General features: G+C 31.2%; 1 protein-coding gene and 2 pseudogenes across 1 annotated transcript; 1 reads left to right on the forward strand and 2 right to left on the reverse strand.

The window, feature by feature from the left end:
* The window catches only part of LOC131182479 (metacaspase-1-like), a 50,922-nt pseudogene extending 41,838 nt beyond the window's left edge, over positions 1–9,084 (reverse strand).
* A 1,363-nt stretch (positions 9,085–10,447) lies between these two features.
* LOC110667532 (uncharacterized) lies at positions 10,448–13,173 on the forward strand (annotated as a pseudogene).
* Positions 13,174–17,303: 4,130 nt separating this feature from the next.
* On the reverse strand, positions 17,304–20,441 carry LOC110667509 (metacaspase-1). The gene is made up of 5 exons (XM_021828376.2): positions 19,833–20,441; positions 19,365–19,695; positions 18,267–18,387; positions 17,625–17,825; positions 17,304–17,536 (listed from the first exon to the last, which is right to left on the reverse strand). The coding sequence occupies exons 1-5, from the start codon at positions 20,302–20,304 to the stop codon at positions 17,477–17,479; spliced, it is 1,185 nt and encodes a 394-aa protein (XP_021684068.2). The 5' UTR covers positions 20,305–20,441; the 3' UTR covers positions 17,304–17,476.
* Between the last annotated feature and the right edge of the window lie 1,954 nt (positions 20,442–22,395).

Raw genomic sequence — 22,395 nt, forward strand, 5'->3', positions numbered from 1 at the left:
TTATTGTGATACTTGGCCTTGTGCCCAATATTTATTACAGCTCATTAGCTGTTCTGTTGCACACTGGGAGACACATTGTGACCGATGGTGTGACTGCCCGAGGTACTTGGTTCCTAGTGTTAGTTTACCCATTTATCCAATCCAGTCATCGAGTATAGGTTACTTGGGCAACTAAAAATAAGATTTATAAATTTTAATTAAATTATTGGGATAAAAAGTACCAAATGAATAATACTACAAATAAGTACCAGAAATTGTCCGTATGAAAAACATGCATACACTCTGCATGCTTACATCATTTTAGTTCTTTTTATTTTATTACTGGCACCACTAAGCAGTATTGCTTAGCGCATTGCTTTTGCCACGCGTAAGTTCTGGAGAGACTGATAGAGAGCTCAGCAGACCACAGACTGGGTGAGGCTACAGATCTGCATAGTGTCAGAGTCACCTATCAGGCTCCAGTACATTGGTAGGACACTAGGTCCCATTTTGTATTTTGTGAGTTTTGTAAGTTTTGTAATTAAACTCTTATTTTATCATGTATATTTGAAACCTATGTAATATAATTTTGTATTAATGTAAGTGTTTGTAACCTTGCGTTTATAAATAACATATGAGTATTTATTTATGATTTGAGCATGATAATGATGTGAAATGAATGAATGACAAATGGAGGAATTATTGAGAAATTGTTGAAAATTGATGTGATAATTAGAGTTGTGATTTGAACAATTATTGGAAGTGTTTTCTACAGGTTTCGAAAAACTATTTTCTCCATTTATAGCCGGCACTCTGTCAGATTTTTTATAAAATTTTCGGAATCGCAAATTAATTTATAATTTCAATAAATGATCTAAATGAGATCAATTTCATAAATTTCACTTAATAACTATAAATAAATAAATTAAGAACAGATAAATATCAATGAGATAAGTTATAGTGTTTCGATATACTGTGTGGCATATCTTGCTCGTCTACACTATAGACAAGTAAAAGGTGTCACATTAATGCAATTAAAAGTGTAATTAAGCTTGATTTACTGTGCAGATAGTGTTTATACACTTTAATTGTAAGAATTTAATCAAGTGGAAAAAAATTAGGGTTCATGGCTTATGAAAATTGGGGGAAAATTTTGGGATTTTTCGAATTGAGACAAATTGACTTAATTGAGACTCCATTTGGTCAATTGGGGCCAATTGGGGTGTGTTGGAATGGTGAGGAGTGACATTGAATTCGGATTAGTAGGGGTCTAATTCTGGATAGCCCGACCTTGGTCCACTTAGAGGACCAAAACTGAAATTCTGCTGCTCCAGTTGGTGTGAGGCCAATTTGAGATGAAATTAGACACATAAAGCCACAATTTTTGTGTAGAAACCCTGCCTTGAAAATGACTTTAAGTTAGTGAAAAATTAGGTTAAACTTGGATTAGGCACACTGTCACTGTACAGAAATGACCAAATAAACAATATTTATTCATTTGGCCATAACTTGGTGTAGGAAGGTCCAAATGACCTGAATTTTATACCGATAGAAAGCTAAGACATAGAACTACAACTTTTATGAACAAAAACCCAAATTATGACCATAACCCATCCAAAAAGTGAGCTGTAGTCGGCACACCAAAACTGCCAGAACAGAATTGGTACCCAGAATTCTGGGTTAAAACCAATCCGGCCAGCCACTTTGAAATTAACATAACTTGAGCTACAAAACTTCAAATGGAGTGATTCAAAAAGGGAATTAAAGCTAAGATAATAAGAAACAACTTTGATGAAGGAAAGTTGGCCAAATTCCCACTGTAACTGGACCAATAGAACAGTAGAACACAATGACCCAAAACTGAAAATTTACAATTTCTCTTAGGGAGCTTAGAAATTGCAATGGCAACAAATACCAACAAATTTGACGCCCAAAATGTGGGATGTGAGTGTATTTAGGATTAACATACCTATTGCATGAAAAAGTCAATATTTTGACTTGAATAATATAATGAATAGTAATCCCAAAATGCAAAATTCAAAGAATTCTATTTTAAGCAAATTTAGGAGTACAATTAAATAGGCATGACATTAATTGTTGGACTAATTGTGAGACATGATACTGAAACACTATAAATTGTGTGTTTCAGTTGAAAAAGAGACTGGAAAGGATGATAAGGAAAAGTGAGTCAAGGCCTAGAGGCGACTCATACAAGGTTTGTGCACAATAACTAAATTCTTGTGGAATTTTGATTGATATTTTAATTTGATTTAATGTTGAGAAATTTATTTATATGGAAAATTGATGAATGCTTTGATACTTAGAAATTGTAAAATAGTTTGAAACCACAGCAATCATGATTATGCGATTGAATTCCTCACTAGCTTGTCTAGTGGGATGAATTGGTTTTGAATTCCCTCTCTGGCTGAAGTGTTGAGGTGTGTGCCAGTTGAGGACGAATAGAATGAGTACTCATATATTTTGCTAGCTAGCTATGGTATTCCTCATTAGCCTTAGGCTATTGGGATGAATTGAACATTGGTGTCATGATAAAACTGTGTGAATTGTTAAAATCATTAATTGGTGAATTGTGAAATGAAATTGGATTTCTTTAAGAAATTTTCTGCCTTTTGAAATTGAGCATGATTTTATGAATCAACACCTCAATTGATTTAATTGTGATTTATTTATTGTTTAAATTATAATTTTTCTTTATGTTGTGCACCACTAAGTCTTTGGCTCAGCAATAGCTATTTATTGCTGTCGCAGGTAAAGAGATAGATAAAGCAGCAGAGTAGGCTGCTTGTGAGTTAAAGTGACTAGTATTTTGGATCTTCATCGGATATATAGATTATACCTTTGTAAATTTTTTTTTGATGTGTATGTAACTGTATGAATGTACTTTTGACATGAGCAGTTGTATAAATAATTTTAGAAATTTATTTTTGATCTGTATAAATCTTTGTACTGTAAAAATTTTATTCTTATTTAATAAATTATGTAAGTTTCTTTTTGTAATTGTCAAATAATGAGTTGATTGAGATTGTAAAATTGATTTGAGTTTTATTGAACTATATTGGAGTTGGGGTTGGGGTTGGGATTGAAAATTTATTGGAAGTGTTTTTACAGGTTTTGAAGAACTGATTTTTCCCAATTATAAATGACACTCTACCGAAATTTTTATAAAATTTGTGAAAACTTTAAATTGGTTAAATATATATTATCTATTTTAACTTCTATTAAAGGGTTTTAATACTGTCAAAATTGCTCACCACTTTAAAAAGAGAATAAAAATTTGTTTAAAATCCCTTGTAGTGTATTAATGAGTTATCGGTAGGCGAAGTTCAGTAATTCATTAAGTATACTACGGGATCATGTTATGCCTTACGGAGGGGTAAGGTGTGATATACTAGCACTTTTACAAGATGACTAGCATTTCTTCTCCCTTTCATTATTATTTTTTTTTCTCTTTTTTTAATATATAGTGTACCTAATGTTATAAATAATTATTCTCAAGAAAAGGGTTGGAGTGTTTGGTTCATTGGCTAGGTAGCAATAAGGGTTTCAAGAAAAATTAGAATATGAAGGCTCAAAGGGGTTTACAAGAGTTAGTTATAATAAAAAGGAAGGTTAAAAGTTTAAAATAAGAGGGTTGCGATCAAAGAATGCCTAATCATCTCCCTTTTCAAGTACAAGTTGGTATTTCGCCTTGAAATGTTTAGAAAATTTGTTCTAGGATATGTGAGACATCACTTGACTACCTTTTATCCTATAACTCTCTCTAAACACTCCAATCTCTAAAGGACTAGTTGGGTGGCTCTTTGGCTAAGAAGATATAGGCAAAGGATAAACACTTCAAAACTTTGCACCTCTTAGGAAACTTACAATCCACAAATCCAACCAAAGGTAAACTAGTTCACTCTACTAAGTAGCTTGCATAACTCAAGGGACTTGGCAAAATCTTTATTTCATGAATGCATGGTTCCTAAAAATGAAAAATGCATTAACTAAATATAATAAATTTATATGCAAATTTTCCATATGGCTCCTATATGAAGTATGGTATGTATGTATGTGTGTATAAAATATTTACAATATGAATGTATGATGTATGTATTGTATAAAATGAAATGCACTTAGACTAAAATGCTAAAAAAAAATTTTTAAGCAAAAATAAGTAAAAATCTTATATACACCCCCAAGCTCAAAGTGGACATTTGTCTTCAATGTCAAAATAAATGCAAAGATGGGATGGAATGCAAAAAGTTGGTGCATAAAAGTGCAACAAATTAATAAATTACAAGTAAGGGCTAAAATAAGCAAGTGCATAAAATAGTTATGAAATATCCCACAGTGTTAAAATAAAAATAAAGCTTACTTGTGATAGCGATGATGTATATTATGTTGCAAAAAGTGAGAAGAATTTACCTTGAATGAAGAATTGGCAATTGGAAACAATTAAGGTTGAAAAGTGCCTCAACAATGCTATTAAAGTGGATGAATTTTTTAAAAATGAGTTGCTACATAAGTTAGTGCATGGGCTGTGCAAAAACTATCATAAATAGTAAATTCTGCAGAAATTCTATAGAAATATGCATTATGAACAGTGTTTTCTGCACAATTGGTAAGTAGTAGTAAAACTGCATAAGCTGTGCATCAAACTGTGCAGTTTTCAGCAGAGTAAATAAAAAAATATGAATAGTGCTACAACTTAAAAATGCATTCCAAAAATAGTTGTTGGTGTCTAAAACTTAATTGAAATAAAAAATATCAACTACATAAACTTCATTAACACCAAAATTAATACCAAACATGAACAAATACACTGTTTTTGCAAAATGTAAGCACCAAATTCTGCTGTGAATAGTAATTTATGTACAAATATGCATATGAACAGTAGCAAATACTGCATAATTGCTCTTTGAACTATGTTTTCTGTAGAATTTGCCTTATGAACAGTCAATTTTTCAGAAATCTCAATTTCTACACTTAATAGGCAATATTAAAATACTAAAAACCATATCAAACAATACCAACTCATTCTCATTCAAAGAATACACATTTTAAAGCTCAAATTTTAACCAAATTGGTATTTGCAACAAGAAATATCCATCTCAAAAATCTATCTTCAAACCCAACACATTAAATCAAAATATACACACCAACTCAATTCTCAATTCCATAAATAAATGAATCATTCAACTCTTCAATCCAAACACACCCTCTCACATCAAACATCAACATCAAGAAAATAAATTGGTTACATCACCTCAACCACTTATCAGAATGAAAAGCAAGAGATGAACTCCTTTAAATGATGCCTTTTGCACAATTCAAGCTTTTGACAATAACTCTCATTCTTGCCAATTTGACAAAATATGCTGCATGATAAGCACAAATCAAATTTAGAGCCAAATCAATTATGCAACCTAATAAGCACATATTAAAAGAATAGAAAACTCCCTCAATCTGCATTTTCTCATCTTCCATCTAGAAAGCATCTATATAAAGCAAAATTGGACAATTGTCAAAAATAAAATCTAAGGGTGATTGAAAACTAAGAAAAACAAAACAAATAAAATAAAATTAGCCTAAACAAAATAAAAAAAGAACTTGGGGTGCCTCCCAAGAGCGCTAAGTTATGGTCATTAGCTTGACCCTTGTCATGTATGCTAATCAAAAAGCGGCTTCCTTCCATAATAATTGTCATATAACATGACATATGGATCTTGATATAAAGTGCCCTCAAGATTGGCAAAATTTGAAGCAAATTTGTATGTAGCACGAACAATACTTAGAGTGGAATTACATGCTTGGGTTGAAGAAAACTTTAGCTCATAGAGGATATAAAATGGTGAAGGAGATGTCCATGAGAGAAAAGGGTCTTCCAATGGTGTATGTTTAAGCACCATCATTGACCTCAAGTTGATGGTTTTATCAATCTCCTCAACTACCAACTTCATTTTTGACTCATTTACATATAAGCCCTCTTCCAATAACCCTCCAAGGATAAAAGAGTAGTTTTCTTCAACTTTAAATTCCATTTCTTCTTTAAGTAACTTCTTTTCTTATGGGAACTCTATTGGTAACTCATCTTCAAGGGATTTTTCTTTTTCTAATTGAGGCTCCACTTCTTCTACAGATTCAAATTCCCATGAAGCTTTGTCATAGCTAAATTCATTGTCCCCATATGGATTTTTTAGTTCCTCCTCATAAGGTCCATTCATCATCTTGATTGATAGCTTTTTTTTCTTCATTGATGTTTCAAGATCATCCAATTCAACTACCATTTCTTTAAGTTTCATTTACTGATCTTCTTGAATCTTCAATAATTGTTTGAAGAAACTTTCAAATTTATCTTCTTCCTCTTCAAGTCCCACTCCTTTCTCTTCTTCAAACTCAAATGGTTGGTGTGAAGTATTAGATTGGTAGTGGTATGGAGGATATTGGTGATTCCAACCTTACAGCGAAGGGTCCCAATGCCAATGGTAATCAAAATCCGCCATGTCATTCAATAAGTAAATGACATCCTCATAACCTCTTTGAAGAACATGATCATCAATTGCCCAAGCTCCATAATCTACCCAATTTCTTGTTGCTTCATCCAAACCATTGTAGAAACAAAGAATTAGAGACTGATTTAAAAGGTTGTGGTTGGAAAATCTCTCTACCATATCATTGAATCTTTCCCAAGCAGCATAGAAGGGCTCCAAGTGCAGTTGAGCAAAACTTGTGAAGACTTGTACATGAAACATTTCAATTAACCTCACAAGATAAGCAAACGAAAACAAAATTAGAAATATAAAATAAAAATTCAAAAAGAAAAACACAAAGTAAAGTAATAATAAAGAAAATTAAAAAGAAAATGTTCAAATTAACTAAACAACCAAATCATCTAATATCAAACAACAAAATGAAAACAACCAAAAACACAAAGTGAAAAGATAATATATAAAAATAAAAATCTAAAATAACTAAAACAATAAAAAATTCAATTTTAAACAAACAACTCCCCGACAACGATGCCAAAAACTTGATGTGGACTACCGCCAATGCATAGGTCCTTCAAGTAGTATAGAAAAAGATATCGTTCCCACAGAAAGTTGAGTTTTCAATTGAATTTTTGATGTAAAATAAACTATGTTAAAATTGTATTTTAATCAAACAAATAAAAGCATGAGGTATAAAAATACAAAACTAGATTCGAACAATGACTAATTTAATAATTCACAAAATAAAGAAATTGATAATATTAATAATGAAAATTAATAAAATGAGATTAAACTAAACACTCAAAATTAAAATTCCAAGCAATAATTGATAAAAGACGATTATGGAGTTAATGGTTCATATTTAAATCAATTTGGGATTTTCCTAGCTAGCTCAATCTATGAAATTTATGGGTTTAAAGGAGACCAATTCTAAAATCCTTTGAAATCTTTTTTGAGTAAGACAAAGAGTACCTTAATTAACTTAATCCTACTTTCGTGGAGTTAAAATCAACTAAGACCCATTAAGTTCTTTAATCGATCTATTAATCCCTCTTAATCCTTAGTCTATTTCTAGATCTAAGCTAATTAAGTCTAATTTCTTGATTATCTATCACTTGGTCTTCTCCTTTCGGTGCTTCAACAAAAGATTAAGAACATAACTTAATGGGGCCCTTCATTAAGCATGTGAATAAGCACACAAGAAATGGATTAAACCTCATAAATTCATTAAATTGGGATTAACCCAGTTCTAATCCACAAAAATAACTCAAATATTACATCCCTAACTCCATAATCAAAGAAAACTACTCACAATCTATGTTTAACACAAGAAGTTCTAAGTAAAAGAGGAAATAAATCATGGAAATAAACTAAAACTAAAGAAACCCCGTACAAAAAATATAGAAAATGGTGAAGAAGAGAAGAAGAAGCTAGATTCTGCTCCCAAAAATGGAAGTCGACTGCTGCTCTATTTTTCTGCCCATTTCTTTGTCTTCCTCTCTTTCTTCCTATTCTCCCCCCCTTTTCAAAATGAGTTAAGGGAACTATTTATACTTTCTGACAAATAACTCTAAAAATGGTGTGTTTGAGGAAGGGATTTATGTGCAAAAATTCTTCTGCCAGCTCATTATGAAGACTTGCACAAGTTATGCAAGCTTCTTATGTAGATTCTGAGCAAATTTGGTGGTTCCAGGTACTTCCTGTGATGTTGCATAAGTGAGGCGTGAGACTGCATAAGTTATGTGGCAAGTTATGCAGTTTCCGTGAAGCTGCATAAGTTATACAGCAAGTCATGCAAGTTTCGGCCAAAGCAATTGTTCCCTCAGTGAAGCTGCATAAGCAGGGCATGAGACTGCATAAGTTATACGGTAAATTATGTAGTTTTTTGTGAAGCTGCATAAGCAGGGCGTGAACCTGCATAAGTCATGCAGGTAAGTCATACAGATTTCAGCAGGTTTAAGAATTTGCTTCTTCTTCTTGTGCAGAACTGCACAACTTGTGCGTTCTGCACAACTTGTGCAGCAGGTTATTCACATCTCAGCCATTTTGCATTCTTCAACTTTCAAGCTTTGTTTTTGACATCTTTGGCTATAGGAATCACTCCTCACTGGCATAATTTCTTTTTAGTCCCTCAAAAATACTATTTTACCTACAAAACAAAGCAAAAATTACAATTTAACCAAAAAATTGATAATTATGAAAAACTATCTAAATAACTAACAAAATTAGCTAAAAGTGACTAACAAATAAATAAAATGGTTATGAAATTAAACCTAAATGACAATGCAAAATACATGTATCACTCGCTTCCTTCCATGAAGTGAAGGAAGAGGCAAGATTACTGGCCTTGGTGGCTGAACATAATAACCATAACCACACGTACCCACCGTGGGTGCCACGGGATAGCTACTCACCGGACCAGTCATGGTGCTAGACACCATGTTGATGATCCGGGTAGCTGCCTGGTTTATGGAGTCGCGGACTTGAGTTAAAGGGTCGTAGGATTGAACCCTGGTAATGGCTTGGCACACTGCACATCTAATGGCTTGAGCTTCTGGTGGCACTAGTAGCTGACACCGCACCAGCTGCATCTAATATCTCTTCTACCTGCCATTTCTAGCTTGCTAGTTTTTGCTATTATTTGGTTTGAGAGGATGGAAATGGCAATTAGATAAAAGGGTTTTGTAATTGAGCAACAATGATTAATTGATGACGAGGAGGAACTGTTCTTTGTCAAAGTTAGTGATATATTCGTTCGATCTCTTGGAGGAATAGAAGAGAACCAGATGCTAATCTGCTGCTGCAGCTGCTTCTTCTTCCCCCTTTTTTCTTTTTAATTTTTTTGGTGGGGTGTAAAGATTCTAAGTGAAGCTAGCTAACTAAGCTTTTACTCAGAAAGATCACGAGGGGATTTCAATAATTCATAGATATTAATTTGAACTAGGATACCAATAAATTAATGAATAATGGAAATATAAAGGTTTGATTTGTGGGTTTGCGTAATTAAATTCTCAAAAACGTCAAGTCTAATACAATAGATTCTTCTTTCCATTAAGAGTCCATTATTGGGAAATTCCGTACATATTGCTCGCATTACAGGTAAACTAACTTCAATTATTCGTTGTTGATTTTTATAAAACAGTTTGCTTATGAATTAGAGGAATGATTAATTTGTTGGTAAACTAGCAATTATTATTTATATTTTATTAGCAAATTTAGGTTATATTAATTTTTAAAATTTTTTTATTTGTATTGTTAGGTCATTTGCAATGAGCGAAAAACCAAATCAATTAATTAATTTTGGGTAGTTTATAATTTAGCCTCTAATATTTAGCAAAATATTATTAAATTTAAAGAGAGTATTGATCAAATTACAATTTAATTCATTTTAATTCAGGTTTATGTAAGTAATCAGAGTGCTTTACACATTGAAATAACTTGCCAAGCTAATTTTATAGCCTAACTATTTATATTTACCTTTTTATATTTATACTTTCCTGACATAGCATTTATAATTCCAACAAATATATAATTTAATCTCAGTTTTTTCAAAATCAAACAAGTTAATCATTCACTTTTTAATCCAACCATAAAATAATACTTATTCAGCAAACTAGCATATTTCCTTTTGCAGTGATCATAATGTGTATTTGTTTAACTTAAAATTTGGTTGAATTATTAATATGAATAGTTGAGTGTCTCTTACATAAATATGAGGGAATGATTCGATTGACTTTCAATGTTCGAGCCACAGGAAATTATAGTTGGTCTTTTCAGAGAAAAATTGAATATGATGTGGCTGATCAGCAGATTTACCACTTTTCTCTTTTTAGAGGTAAGGGGAACCGATGCATATGGCTTTATAAGGTGATTTGCCCATTCTTCTTTGGAGGTTGAGAAAGTAGAAACATAACGCTTTATCAAGTGATAAAAAGTTTTTGACAGGTTTAAAAACCTCCATTTTATATTTAGAGAATAAGAGATTTTTAAAGTAAATAAAAATTTTCCATTTTTCAACTTAGTATGAAAAACCTATCCATCCATTTCTGTTTGGAGTTTGGGGAAGTTTCTTATTAGGTTTATAATTTTTTTATCTTACTAATTAGTAATATTTCTTGAGGTTGGCTATGTTCGATCTTTAGCTGAGAAGCTTATAGAGGAGAACCAGAGTGGGGATGTTGAGGTTTTGCGTTTAGCCAACCGTACAAGTTTGTCGGCTGCTTTTGAAAGGACTCTTAGCCAGCTTGAAGCCACTATGATGGAATTCGGTTATGACCCGGTGGTGAATGGCCGTGTTGGGTTAGGGTATGGGCAAGTTCGGTGCCAGTTGAACCGAGTTTTCAAGGCGGTTAGGTCTGTCAAAGAAGGAACACTGGGGGCCTTGGGTGGGAGGCCAAGGGAGGCAGTGAAATGGTCTGAGAAGTTGGCGGCTGAGCTGCTGTGGTTGTCTCAGAAGTTGGCTGCATGCGGTTGCGGAGAGGAAGCTGTATGGAGGTGGGCCTCTGCCACCAACTTGGCTTGGTTCGCTCTCTCGGCTGAGCCGCGGCTACAGAGTTCTTCGGTCAAGGTATCAGGTAAGTTATGTTGTTAATTGTTCTCTAATTGTGCCTAATTAAATCGCATAATATTTAGATTTACTAAAATTACAAGTTTGCAAAATTCAATTGACTGCTTAATTAAAAATATTTATGAACAGATTAGTTCTAAAAGTTGACAGCTTCTTTACAAGTTACTTATATGAGCACCTTTAACTTGGAAAGTCTTAGATTCATGTATCACTATTTCTACCAAAAGCGATTGCTAGTGATAGAGGTGCATCCAGCCTCGCATTTTACAAGCTGCATGAGGGCAATGATACGTAGAGTCAAAAGTTGATTGTTTTCCACCAACAAATGAAAACTAAGAGTTGAGATGAAGATAGAAAATATAGAGGGACAGTATATGATCCAATTGGGTACATCCGGAAGTTAATAAATTTAACATTAGGATTAGCGAAGTTGTGTGCAGCATTAACGTCTTGTGTATCATGTCATTGTCGTAGATTGTATATTGCTTCTCAGTTACGGCAAAAGAAAAACAAAGCAAGTTGTGCACTGATAAATATTGAGTTCTTCCTTTTTAGATAGTTTCATTTCCAAACAGACATTAATTAGAAGTTTGGAAGTTGTTTAATCAGTCTGTAGGGACAAGAAATACCTCTACTCGTGTTTGATTGACACATTGGTCGTTTTCACTTCTTGCGATTTTCACAATTTTTTAATACCATTAAATGAAAACTTAAATATATATGCATAAATTTTATTATTTCGTTCATTTTTACAGGTATTAATTTTTTTTTTCAATTTTACTCTTATTTCTTTTAAATATAATATTTCCTCCGTTCATTTTTATTTTTTGCATTTAGATTTTTTTTAAATTATCTGTCGCATTTAGAAGTTCAATGAACATTAACTATTTATTTTTTTTTAATTTTACTTTTTTTCTCTACTAAATACAATAAATATTTATATAAGTAGTAGTCAGGTGGGATAAAGGGTAATTTAGTCAATTATTAATATATTTTTATAAAAATAAGATTATCTAATTATTTCCTTAATTACCATGCAAAATTCAAATGTGACAATAATTATTTGTACATTTTCCTAAAACCCATTATAACACATTCTCTCTCTCTTAATTAACTGAGATAAAATGTAATTTAGTTAAATTAAGGAATATTTTGTTATAATTTAAGTGATTTTAATTGTTTTCTTTATTACCGTACAAAAATCTTAAATAACAGATAAAAGTGGATAGGGAGAGTAATTTATTTGATCACTTCAACTAGTGAAAATTTTTGTGCATTATAAATACTATATATGCACCAAATTATACATGTCAATTTCTTTTAATTAGTTGTAACATTGCAAGGGGGAAACCACATGCTCATAACATATTTATTAGTGACACAAAATTTGATACATAGGATAATAAGATCTATTTTTGTTTTAATATTGATATTTGATAAAATAGAGTGAACATGATTTTAAAAAATAATTAAAAATAACCCTTCTTGCACTTTAGTTTCATGTGCATATATATAATTATATAGGAAGGTTAGGATAGAATTATAACTTGAAGTGCTTGAAAAAACATATGCAGCATCTCTGTTCAAGCAAGCCAAAGATTGGGGACTAGAAGAAATAGAAGAAGGAAACAACAACAACAACAACAAAGGCAAGTAAGGAAGAAGATGCTAGTGGCTTGGTTGCCATTGTTATGCAAAGCTAGTACTGGCACCGATGCACCTGTCCTCAGCACGAGCGAAAGGGCAGAGCTAGAGAAAGTAATGGAAGAGCTCATAGGAATGATGGAGCAAGAAGAGGAGCAGGAGCAAGTCTTGTCTTTGTGGCTACAACACTTCACTTGTTGCCCTTCTTCTGATTGGCCTGATCTCCTACTCTCTTATGATCGCTGGTGCACTACTGCGCGTAGGGTCCTGATTCCCCAGTGAAAGGGTCAAGATCTTGAGATGGATCTGCATATACATTTAAAAAAAAATTTAGCAACGAATCGAAATTCCATCACTATTGACATTGATAAGTGAAGTGATGGATACATTGCTACCGCTTTAATAATGGACTAAAATTCGTGGTTAAATTAAGTTAATTTTTTTTAATTAATTAGCAATAAATTATAGCCGTCACTAAAAATCTTTAGCGATGAATCCGACTTTTATTATTTTTGGGTCTTCAATAAGACAAATTCTTCTTTTTTGCTGTTAAATTCAGAGAGAGTTTTGGTTAAATTATAATTTAATTCATTTTAATTCAGGCATATATAAGTAATTAGATTGCTGTACATATCAAAATGATTAACCAAATCAATATTGTATGATACGCGTTAGTAAGTGCACGGATTCGTATAAATAATAAAGAGTGAGTAAGATATCATTCTCACGAGAATTGTCTTTAATTATCAAAATTTATATTAATTTTACTAATATCCAAACAATCGAATTGGATTAAATTCAAGAAATTAAAATTGAACTAAAAATGAAACTAACTAAAATTGAAAATTAACTAATAAAAGCAATAAAAATTTTGGGTTTAAATTCAAATAAAAATGGCTAAGGATATTGATTTCACTTGACCCAATAATTAATCTCAATCAATTTTGTCTAATAATAAATTTTAACTACTCTTGTAAGAGTTAATATTCAAAAGCATTTAATAATTCATTTCAGGCATCATCAAACATTCTAATTAAAGAATTAACCCCTATTTCCCGATAGAGAATTACTCAATTAATTAGAGTATTAAAAAAAAGACTATTTCAACAAAACTCCATAGACCCAATCTTAGTTTCCACTCTTAATTGAAATCTATAATAGTTATTATCCAATCAAACTCATAATTATGTTTTCCAACCATAAATTATAAATCTAACAACATTCAAGTATTTGGCTAATATACTCAAAAGTATTAAACTCAAAAACAACAACTATTAGCAAAGTAGAGAAAATTAGATTAAAATATAGAGATTAAATCAAGTCAAGATACATCAAATCTCTAGCTAAAATATCTAGCCACTCATTTTCTCAAGTATCAACTCAAAATCAATAAAAGTAAATCCAAACATCAAATTAACAAACGAGTTTCAAATAAAAGAAAAGAAAGGAAAAGAATAAAAAGAATAAACTCTAAGTGTGCTTGATGAAGAATCTTTACTCTAGCCTCCAAATGCTCCAAGAAAACTCTCTCTAATTTCTTGTTCGTTCTCTATAATGAATTTTCTAGAGTGTTTGGGTGCTAAGAGACTCTCCAAGAAATGTCTTTCTTCCTGTCCTCTGCTCAAATTTCTAACAACCATCTCTTTTGAATCATTTTCCCACTTTTGATGATGTGTCAAAAATTTATTGTGTGAAAAATACCAACAAAAGACCATCACATGGCCAGCCATGTGTGTAGGAAGCAATCCTATGGCTAGCCATGCATCCTATTAACATCTCACAAGAAGCCATGCTTGATCCTTCAATCACACAGGCAACCATAAGAATCTCATGGCTGGCATTGCGATCTTCTGACTTTCTCCAATTCTTCACTCTTCTTTATAATTTTTCTTAAAATTAACAAACATGAATTAAAATGAAAAAAATTAACTTTTAGCTAAATAAAACTATAAAATGTAATTAAAATTAATTAAAAGACTAAATATTTACATGAATTAATACAATTAACACTATAGAAATACTATATATCAAATACCCCCAAACTTGAGTTTTTGTTTGTCCTCAAGCAAAAGAACATATAAAGCACAAATGAGAGATTTGATGGAACCTAAAAATTTCAAATGTGGTAGTAAATTAGATAAATCAACTCAGAAAAGAATAATTCTACCCAAATGCTATAATTTAATCATCTCAATTACAACTTCAAAAATCAAATTTCAAGGTTTAATCATTTCAACCAGTTCATACTTAAGTGAAACTCTGTACAATTAATAATCATTTTGCTTCCTTTAAATTTCAATAAAGCAAGTAAACTCTACCCTCCAACCAAACATGCAATTTCGTCAATCTATATCATTGCAATCTAACCACTTATTTTTACCCATGTTTGTTTATACTTTATCGATGTGGGATTTATAATCCTAACACTCCCCCTCAAGTGCAACCACATGATCGTTACTTGACAATTAGTTTATAATTTTAACCCAATACGGACACAATTATACAGCCTTATGGGTTGCTAAAATTCACAACCCAATTTGAGCTTTGATGTTAAATTCGAAAAGAGTATTGGTCAAACCTAAACATAAACCCGCTAGTTGACAATTACATTGCAGTTTTTTTGAAGAACTAAAAAAAAATGATGGCTAACTTTTTAGGGTTATAATAATTATAAGGGTTAATTGCCAAAAAAACTCTGAAGTTTGGCAATTTTTGTAATTAAACCTTGAAGTTTACATAATTATCAATTAAATCGTTACATTTAATTAATATCTCAAATTGACCTAACTATCAAAAAACTATAATATACTTAGCAAAATTTCATGTCAGCTGCCATATCATCATTGAAAAAGCTGCATCATAAAACCCAAATATGTGTTAATTGCCAAAAAACTATGAAGTTTGCTAATTTTTACAATTAAATTCTGAAGTTTGTATGATTGCTAATTAAATTCTGATGTTTTGTTGATATTTTAAATTGACCTGACCATCAATAAACTATTAGCATACTTCAACAAACTAGAAATTACAAGCCAAATTCTATTTTGCAGATATAATTACCCCATTCCATTCTTATCAACCTATACATTCAAGCCAACATTAACAAAACTTGTTCATTGTTACTGTACATATGTATAATAATATGATACAATCTTATAAACAGAGCAAAATGAAACAAAATCAAATTCTTCCTCTTCTGCATAGTCAACTCTTTTTTCAAATAAACTATTTCTTCCTTAATTTTTTTTTTCCGTTTTTGTCAACACTTCAACTCTGCTTGATTACACTTTTCACTGAGTTATTTCCATTTTTCAGTGATTTTGTCATAAATTTCCTTTAACTTTGTAACATTCTCCTTAAGAGCACTTCTTTGCTGAAATAAATGCATAAATAACTCATTCTCTCTTCCATTGCAAGGTGTATCAAACCACTGGAAGAAAGAGCAGTCATTCTCTTAAAATAATTGCTCATTAATATTAGCTATCAATAAACTTATAAAGTACAACTTTCAACCAAAATAGTCAAAATAAAAACCATTACAATTACCTCCCAAGTATCACATACTAATGGTTTATTGACGGCTATGGCAATTTGAGATATTAATGAAATAAGAGAGTTTAATTAGCAATTATGTAAATTTTAGGGTTTAATTGCAAAAATTAGTAAACTTCATGGTTTTTATGGCAATTAAACTTGATTTGGAGTTTCTGATGTGACTTTTTTAATGATGATATGATAGCTGACGTGGAGTTCCTTTTAAGTATACTAACAGTTTATTGATGGTTAGGTCAATTTGAAACATCAATCAAACGTGAGGGTTTAATTGACAATTATGCAAATTTCAAGTTTAATTGCAAAAATTAGTAAATTTTAGGATTTTTTTTTACAATTGGCCCTAATTAATGAACCTTTGCCTTTTCAAAAGCAATTTCAATTGTCATCTTTACTAAAGGGAAAAACACTAAACATAGACTCTCAATCAATTATTATTATTTTTTAAATCATTTATCCAAATAAAACACTTTAATGAATCTCTTTATTAGGTTAGCAATTTAATATAATATATGAAAATTAGTTATTTTGTTAGTTGATTGCATTTTTTTTAAAGAAATTATAATGATGTCTTCTTGCATGCTTCAAATGCAATCAAGAACCACCAAACATATTAAAAACCAAAAAAAAAATCTAGACCATGTATTACAATAATAGGGAAAATCTTTCTAAGTATTGAGGGAAATACTTTGTATTGGGATATTGAAATTGTTTTAACAAAGTAAATACTTGTCAATAATTATTAGGGAAGACAAAAATTCTAGAATCTGATTAATTTTTTTTTTTTTATTTTGTCCTGACTTCGATATAGTGTGGGGCGGGAGGAGGAAATCTTTCCCCCACCCCAAATCTCTTAACTCTTGTACAATAACATATTATTATTATTTATTTAAAAATAATTTATTTTTTATTGAAAATTAATTTATTTTTATGTATTTAAGTATTTCAATATTATATGTTTAATAAAAAATATAAATATATTATTACAATTATGTTTAAAACTTATATTTCTATCTTATATTTTAATTTTAAATAAATAAATTTATATTATATATTAATAAATTAAAATGTAAAAATAAAAAAAAGTCTTTGCATATACTTGAATTAATGAGTATATTGACTCTGCACAAATCTTACAACAAATATTTAATTTAAGGATTGCTAGACTCATTCTTGTATGAGTTCAAGCCTGTAACAGTTGCAACCTAACTTTTATACAACAGCCATTGCAAACAAGCAAGCATCACAGTAAAAATTGTTTGGAATAAATATCAAATTTCTCTGACGAAGACAATTGAGGTTCCTGCAAGATCAACAAGTAAATAAATATGTATTGTCTGCAAAATGATATAAAAGATGAAATGTGAAGTAGTATGATTAATTATATATACCTGCGTTAACTCTGTATTAAACAGGGCTCTGTTAATTAGAGCAGCAATAGGACCACTGAGGCGTAATCCACCAGTTTTAGCCCCACGAATAGCCTGGCGCATGGCATTAAGCAAGCGACCGTATGTTAATCCAGGTTCGTTTTCCACTGCTTGGATAAAGCTGTAAGTAAGGGCACCAGTTGAAGCATTGCCTGACAATGCCTGCACATACTTTCACTTTAATCTTCACTAACAACACAACGTGATGTTCAGATTTTTCTTGCCTAAACCTGGCTCAGCATGATAGACCCAAGACACAAGATGTATGATAGAACCAACCTGTTTGTATCTTAGATTTATAATGAACCGAAATGTTTGAGCTTTAAAAATAATATCTGTTCATTAAAATTGAGACGTTTCACACCAATAGTTATTGAATGAGACCTGTCTTTAATCTTCACTTTAAACTCTTTTTGCCCTGTCTTTCCTCTGTCTTATTTTTCAGTTATAAATAATGATCAGTTCCTCGTTTGATTTACATTGCCCTGTATCTTGAAACCAATAACAATTGGTACGCAGAGTGCCTTCCTTTATGTAAGTGTAATGTATGATTTATAAGTGTGATTGGTGTTGAAAAAGATATAAAAACAAGTGATTACTCACTGTAGTATCCACAGAAGTTTGATTATCATTACAAGCGCTGAAACAAAGGGCTAACCCTCCACTTGTGCCTTTGTAAGTATCTGATGAACATATTTGCTCTTCCCATATATAGTATCCTTCCCTAATCAACCATTACCAAGGAAATGTCAACAATTATCTTATTAAACAAAAAAAATTAATTAACATAGTATCCATAGACTTAGCCTGATGATAAGTGCATCACTTAATTTGGACAGGGTTTTGAGCTTATAAACTAACCACTTCATCCTAGGGATGATAATTGTTTCCAAACTCAATTTGATTCCACCCGCTCAAATTTGATCAACTTTTTTCAATTTCAATATTGTGCGGAACGGGGATGCAAAGACCACCTCCTTATGCCAAATTCCAATAACTTGCCCTGTATATTATTATTTTCTATGTATTTTAATATTATAATTTTAGCAAAACATATAAATATATAATTAAAATTATTATATAATTTATTTTTAATAAAAAATGAAATTATATCATATAATAATAAATTAAAAAAAAAAGTAAAAAGAAAAATTTTCGTGGGAAAACCTGCCCTACCCTGTTTCCCGGTAGGGGAATTCCTGCTCCAACCTCAAAATCCTGTAGGGTGAGGACAAGGGGAGCGATCCCCTCCTTGACCCACTGCATTGTCATCTCTACTTGGTCCTTATATTTTGTAAAATAGATTAATTAGTTTTGTATTTTTGTTCTGTCTATTTTTTATTAATCACTCTATTTATTTTAAATCAAATTTTATGTTAGTTAATATATAGAAAGGAGAGAGAAATTATTATTATGAGACTAAAAAATTCAAGCGACGTGATTATATAGTTGTGTTTTTTAAATTAGAGTGATATAATGAAATTCAAATTAATACCTAAAATGACTAGAAAGATAAAAAAATATCAGAACAAAAAATACAAAGATTAATTAATGTATTTTTCAAAATAGAGCCCTAAATAATTAGTTTCATTAAAAGGATTAAAGAGTAATTTCCCTAAAAAGTAATGCATTTGGTGACCCTCTCCTTAGAAAACCAAGACAAAGAATGTTAAGCCAAGTAGAATGAAAAAAGTTAATTACCTATTCATCTTGCACACAAATGGTAGATCAAGTATGGTTCCACTATAACAGGAATCAATAATGGCATGAAGCATAGCCCCTTTAGGTATAGGCCTTACAATGGTGTCATTGATTTCATCATCAATTATCATTCCCTCAGTTTCATAGTCAAGAGGACATAAAGTTTCATCAAAACCATCAGCCTCATCCTTGTCATTATCAGGCACCTTTGAACCATGCCCGGAGAAGTGAAACACTAATGAGTCTCCTGGTTGACAACCTTGAACAAGCCATCGCATAGCCAATCTCATGTTCTCTTTTGTTGGGATCCTGAGTGGGCAAATCTCATCTTCTGCAGATTCATGTAAAATCTTTAGACTATGAAAAAGTGGGTATATATACCTATTCACCTGCTTTCTTCTCAAGGCTTATTCAGAGTTTTTATGATAAAAGCATGCTAAATCTACCTTGAATATAGAATTTATGTACCTGTGAGCATAAGTATGGAGTCACTAGGAAACCCCAGTTTCTCAACAAGAAAATATCTCATGCACTTCACATCATTAATGCTTCCTTTCATCCTATAGCTCTTCCCTTTATAGCTCACCCCACAAAGCACTGCTCGCTTCCTTCCATGGAGTGAAGGAAGAGGCAAGATTACTGGCCTTGGTGGCTGAACATAATAACCATAACCACAGGTCCCCACCGCGGGTGCCACGGGATAGCTACTCACCGGACCAGTCATGGTGCTAGACACCATGTTGATGATCCGGGTAGCTGCCTGGTTTATGGAGTCGCGGACTTGAGTTAAAGGGTCGTAGGATTGAACCCTGGTAATGGCTTGGCACACTGCACATCTAATGGCTTGAGCTTCTGGTGGCACTAGTAGCTGCACACCGCACCAGCTGCATCTAATATCTCTTCTACTTGCCATTTCTAGCTTGCTAGTTTTTGCTATCATTTGGTTTGAGAGGATGGAAATGGCAATTAGATAAAAGGTTTTTGTAATTGAGCTACAATGATTAATTGATGACGAGGAGGAACTGTTCTTTGTCAAAGTTAGTGATATATTCGTTCGATCTCTTGGGCGAATAGAAGAGAACCAGATGCTAATCTGCTGCTGCAGCTGCTTCTTCTTCCCCCTTTTTTTTTTTTAATTTTTTTGGTGGGGTGTAAAGATTCTAAGTGAAGCTAGCTAACTAAGCTTTTACTCAGAAAGATCACGAGGGGATTTCAATAATTAATAGATATTAATTTGAACTAGGATACCAATAAATTAATGAATAATGGAAATATAAAGGTTTGATTTGTGGGTTTGCGTATTTAAATTCTCAAAAACGTTAAGTCTAATATAATAGATTCTTCTTTCCATTAAGAGTCCATTATTGGAAATAGTATAACCTGTTCAATTCCCTACATATTGCTCGCATTACAGGTAAACTAACTTCAATTATTCGTTGTTGATTTTTATAAAACAGTTTGCTTATGAATTAGAGGAATGATTAATTTGTTAGTAAACTAGCAATTATTATTTATATTTCATTAGCAAATTTAGGTTATATTAATTTTTAAAATTTTTTTATATTATTTGTATTGTTATTGATAGATATTTTAAAATATTTTTAATTTAAATTATTTAATACTTATATATATATATATATATATATATATATATATTAGAGTTAATAACTTTTTATTCATATAAAAATAATAAAAATAATTTTTATAATTAATTTATATAAGGGTCATTTGCAATGAGTGAAAAACCGAATCAATTAATTAATTTTGTGTAGTTTATAATTTAGTCTCTAATATTTAGCAAAATATTGTTAAATTTGGATAGAGTATTGATCAAATTACAATTTAATTCATTTTAATTCAGGTTTATGTAAGTAATTAGATTGCTTTACACATTAAAATAAATAACAAAGCTAATGTTGCAGTCTAATAATTTATATTTATCTTTTTATGTTTATACTTTTCTGATATAAGATTTATAATCCCAACAATTATATAACTTAATTTCTATATTTTCAAAATCAAACAAGTTAATTATTCACTTTTTAATCCATCCATAAAATAATACTTATTCAGCAAACTAGCATATTTCCTTTCGCAGTGATCATAATGTGTAATTGTTTAACTTAAAATTTGTTTGAATTATTAATATGAATAGTAGAGTGTCTCTTACATAAATATGAGGGAATGATTCGATTGACTTTTGGTGTTTGAGCCACGGGAAATTATAGTTGGTCTTTTCAGAGAAAAATTGAATATGATGTGGCTTATCAGCAGACTTACCCCTTTCCTCTTTTAAGGGGAACCGATGCATATGGCTTTATAAGGTGAATTGCCCATTCCTCTTTGGAGGTTGAGAAAGTAGAATCATAACGCTTTATCAAGTAATAAAAAGTTTTTGAAAGTTTTAAAAACTTCCATTTTGTGTTTAGAGAATAAGAGATTTTTAAAGTAAAAAAAAATTTCCATTTTTCAACTTACTACGAAAAACATATCTATCCATTTCTGTTTGGAGGTTGGGGAAGTTTCTTATTAGGTTTATATTTTTTTTTTCTTACTAATTAGTAATATTTCTTGAGGTTGGCTATGTTCCAAGCTCTCTTTATAGCTTTCCCATTCATCATCTCCTTGAGCCTAAATGTTCCAGAGGCCAAAGCTCTTATTATCTTGTAGGGCCCTTTGCAGTTTGGTTTCAGCCTGAATGTTCCACTAAAAGTACAACATTTTATGTGGAGTGCTTGCGAATCAATTCTTCCAACCATTGTTTCCATGGAAAAAAAGATACACATTGAGTCTCTGTTTATTTTATTAAAAATAATTTACGTATAAAAAAATTTTTCATAGAAATTATTTTATAAAAAAATATTTTTCATAAAGATATTTTTCATTATTTAGTTAAAATGTTAAATAAATGGTATGTGCTTATGTTATATGCATATGATGTTGTGTCCGCAAGTGCACGGGCCACAGTAGTATAGTTTTAAAAAAATGATATCGATCCCACAGGGAATTGTGCTTAAATTGGAAATAAAAG

This window comes from Hevea brasiliensis, chromosome 8, assembly GCF_030052815.1.
Source record: "Hevea brasiliensis isolate MT/VB/25A 57/8 chromosome 8, ASM3005281v1, whole genome shotgun sequence".
Classification (NCBI taxonomy): Eukaryota; Viridiplantae; Streptophyta; class Magnoliopsida; order Malpighiales; family Euphorbiaceae; genus Hevea; species Hevea brasiliensis.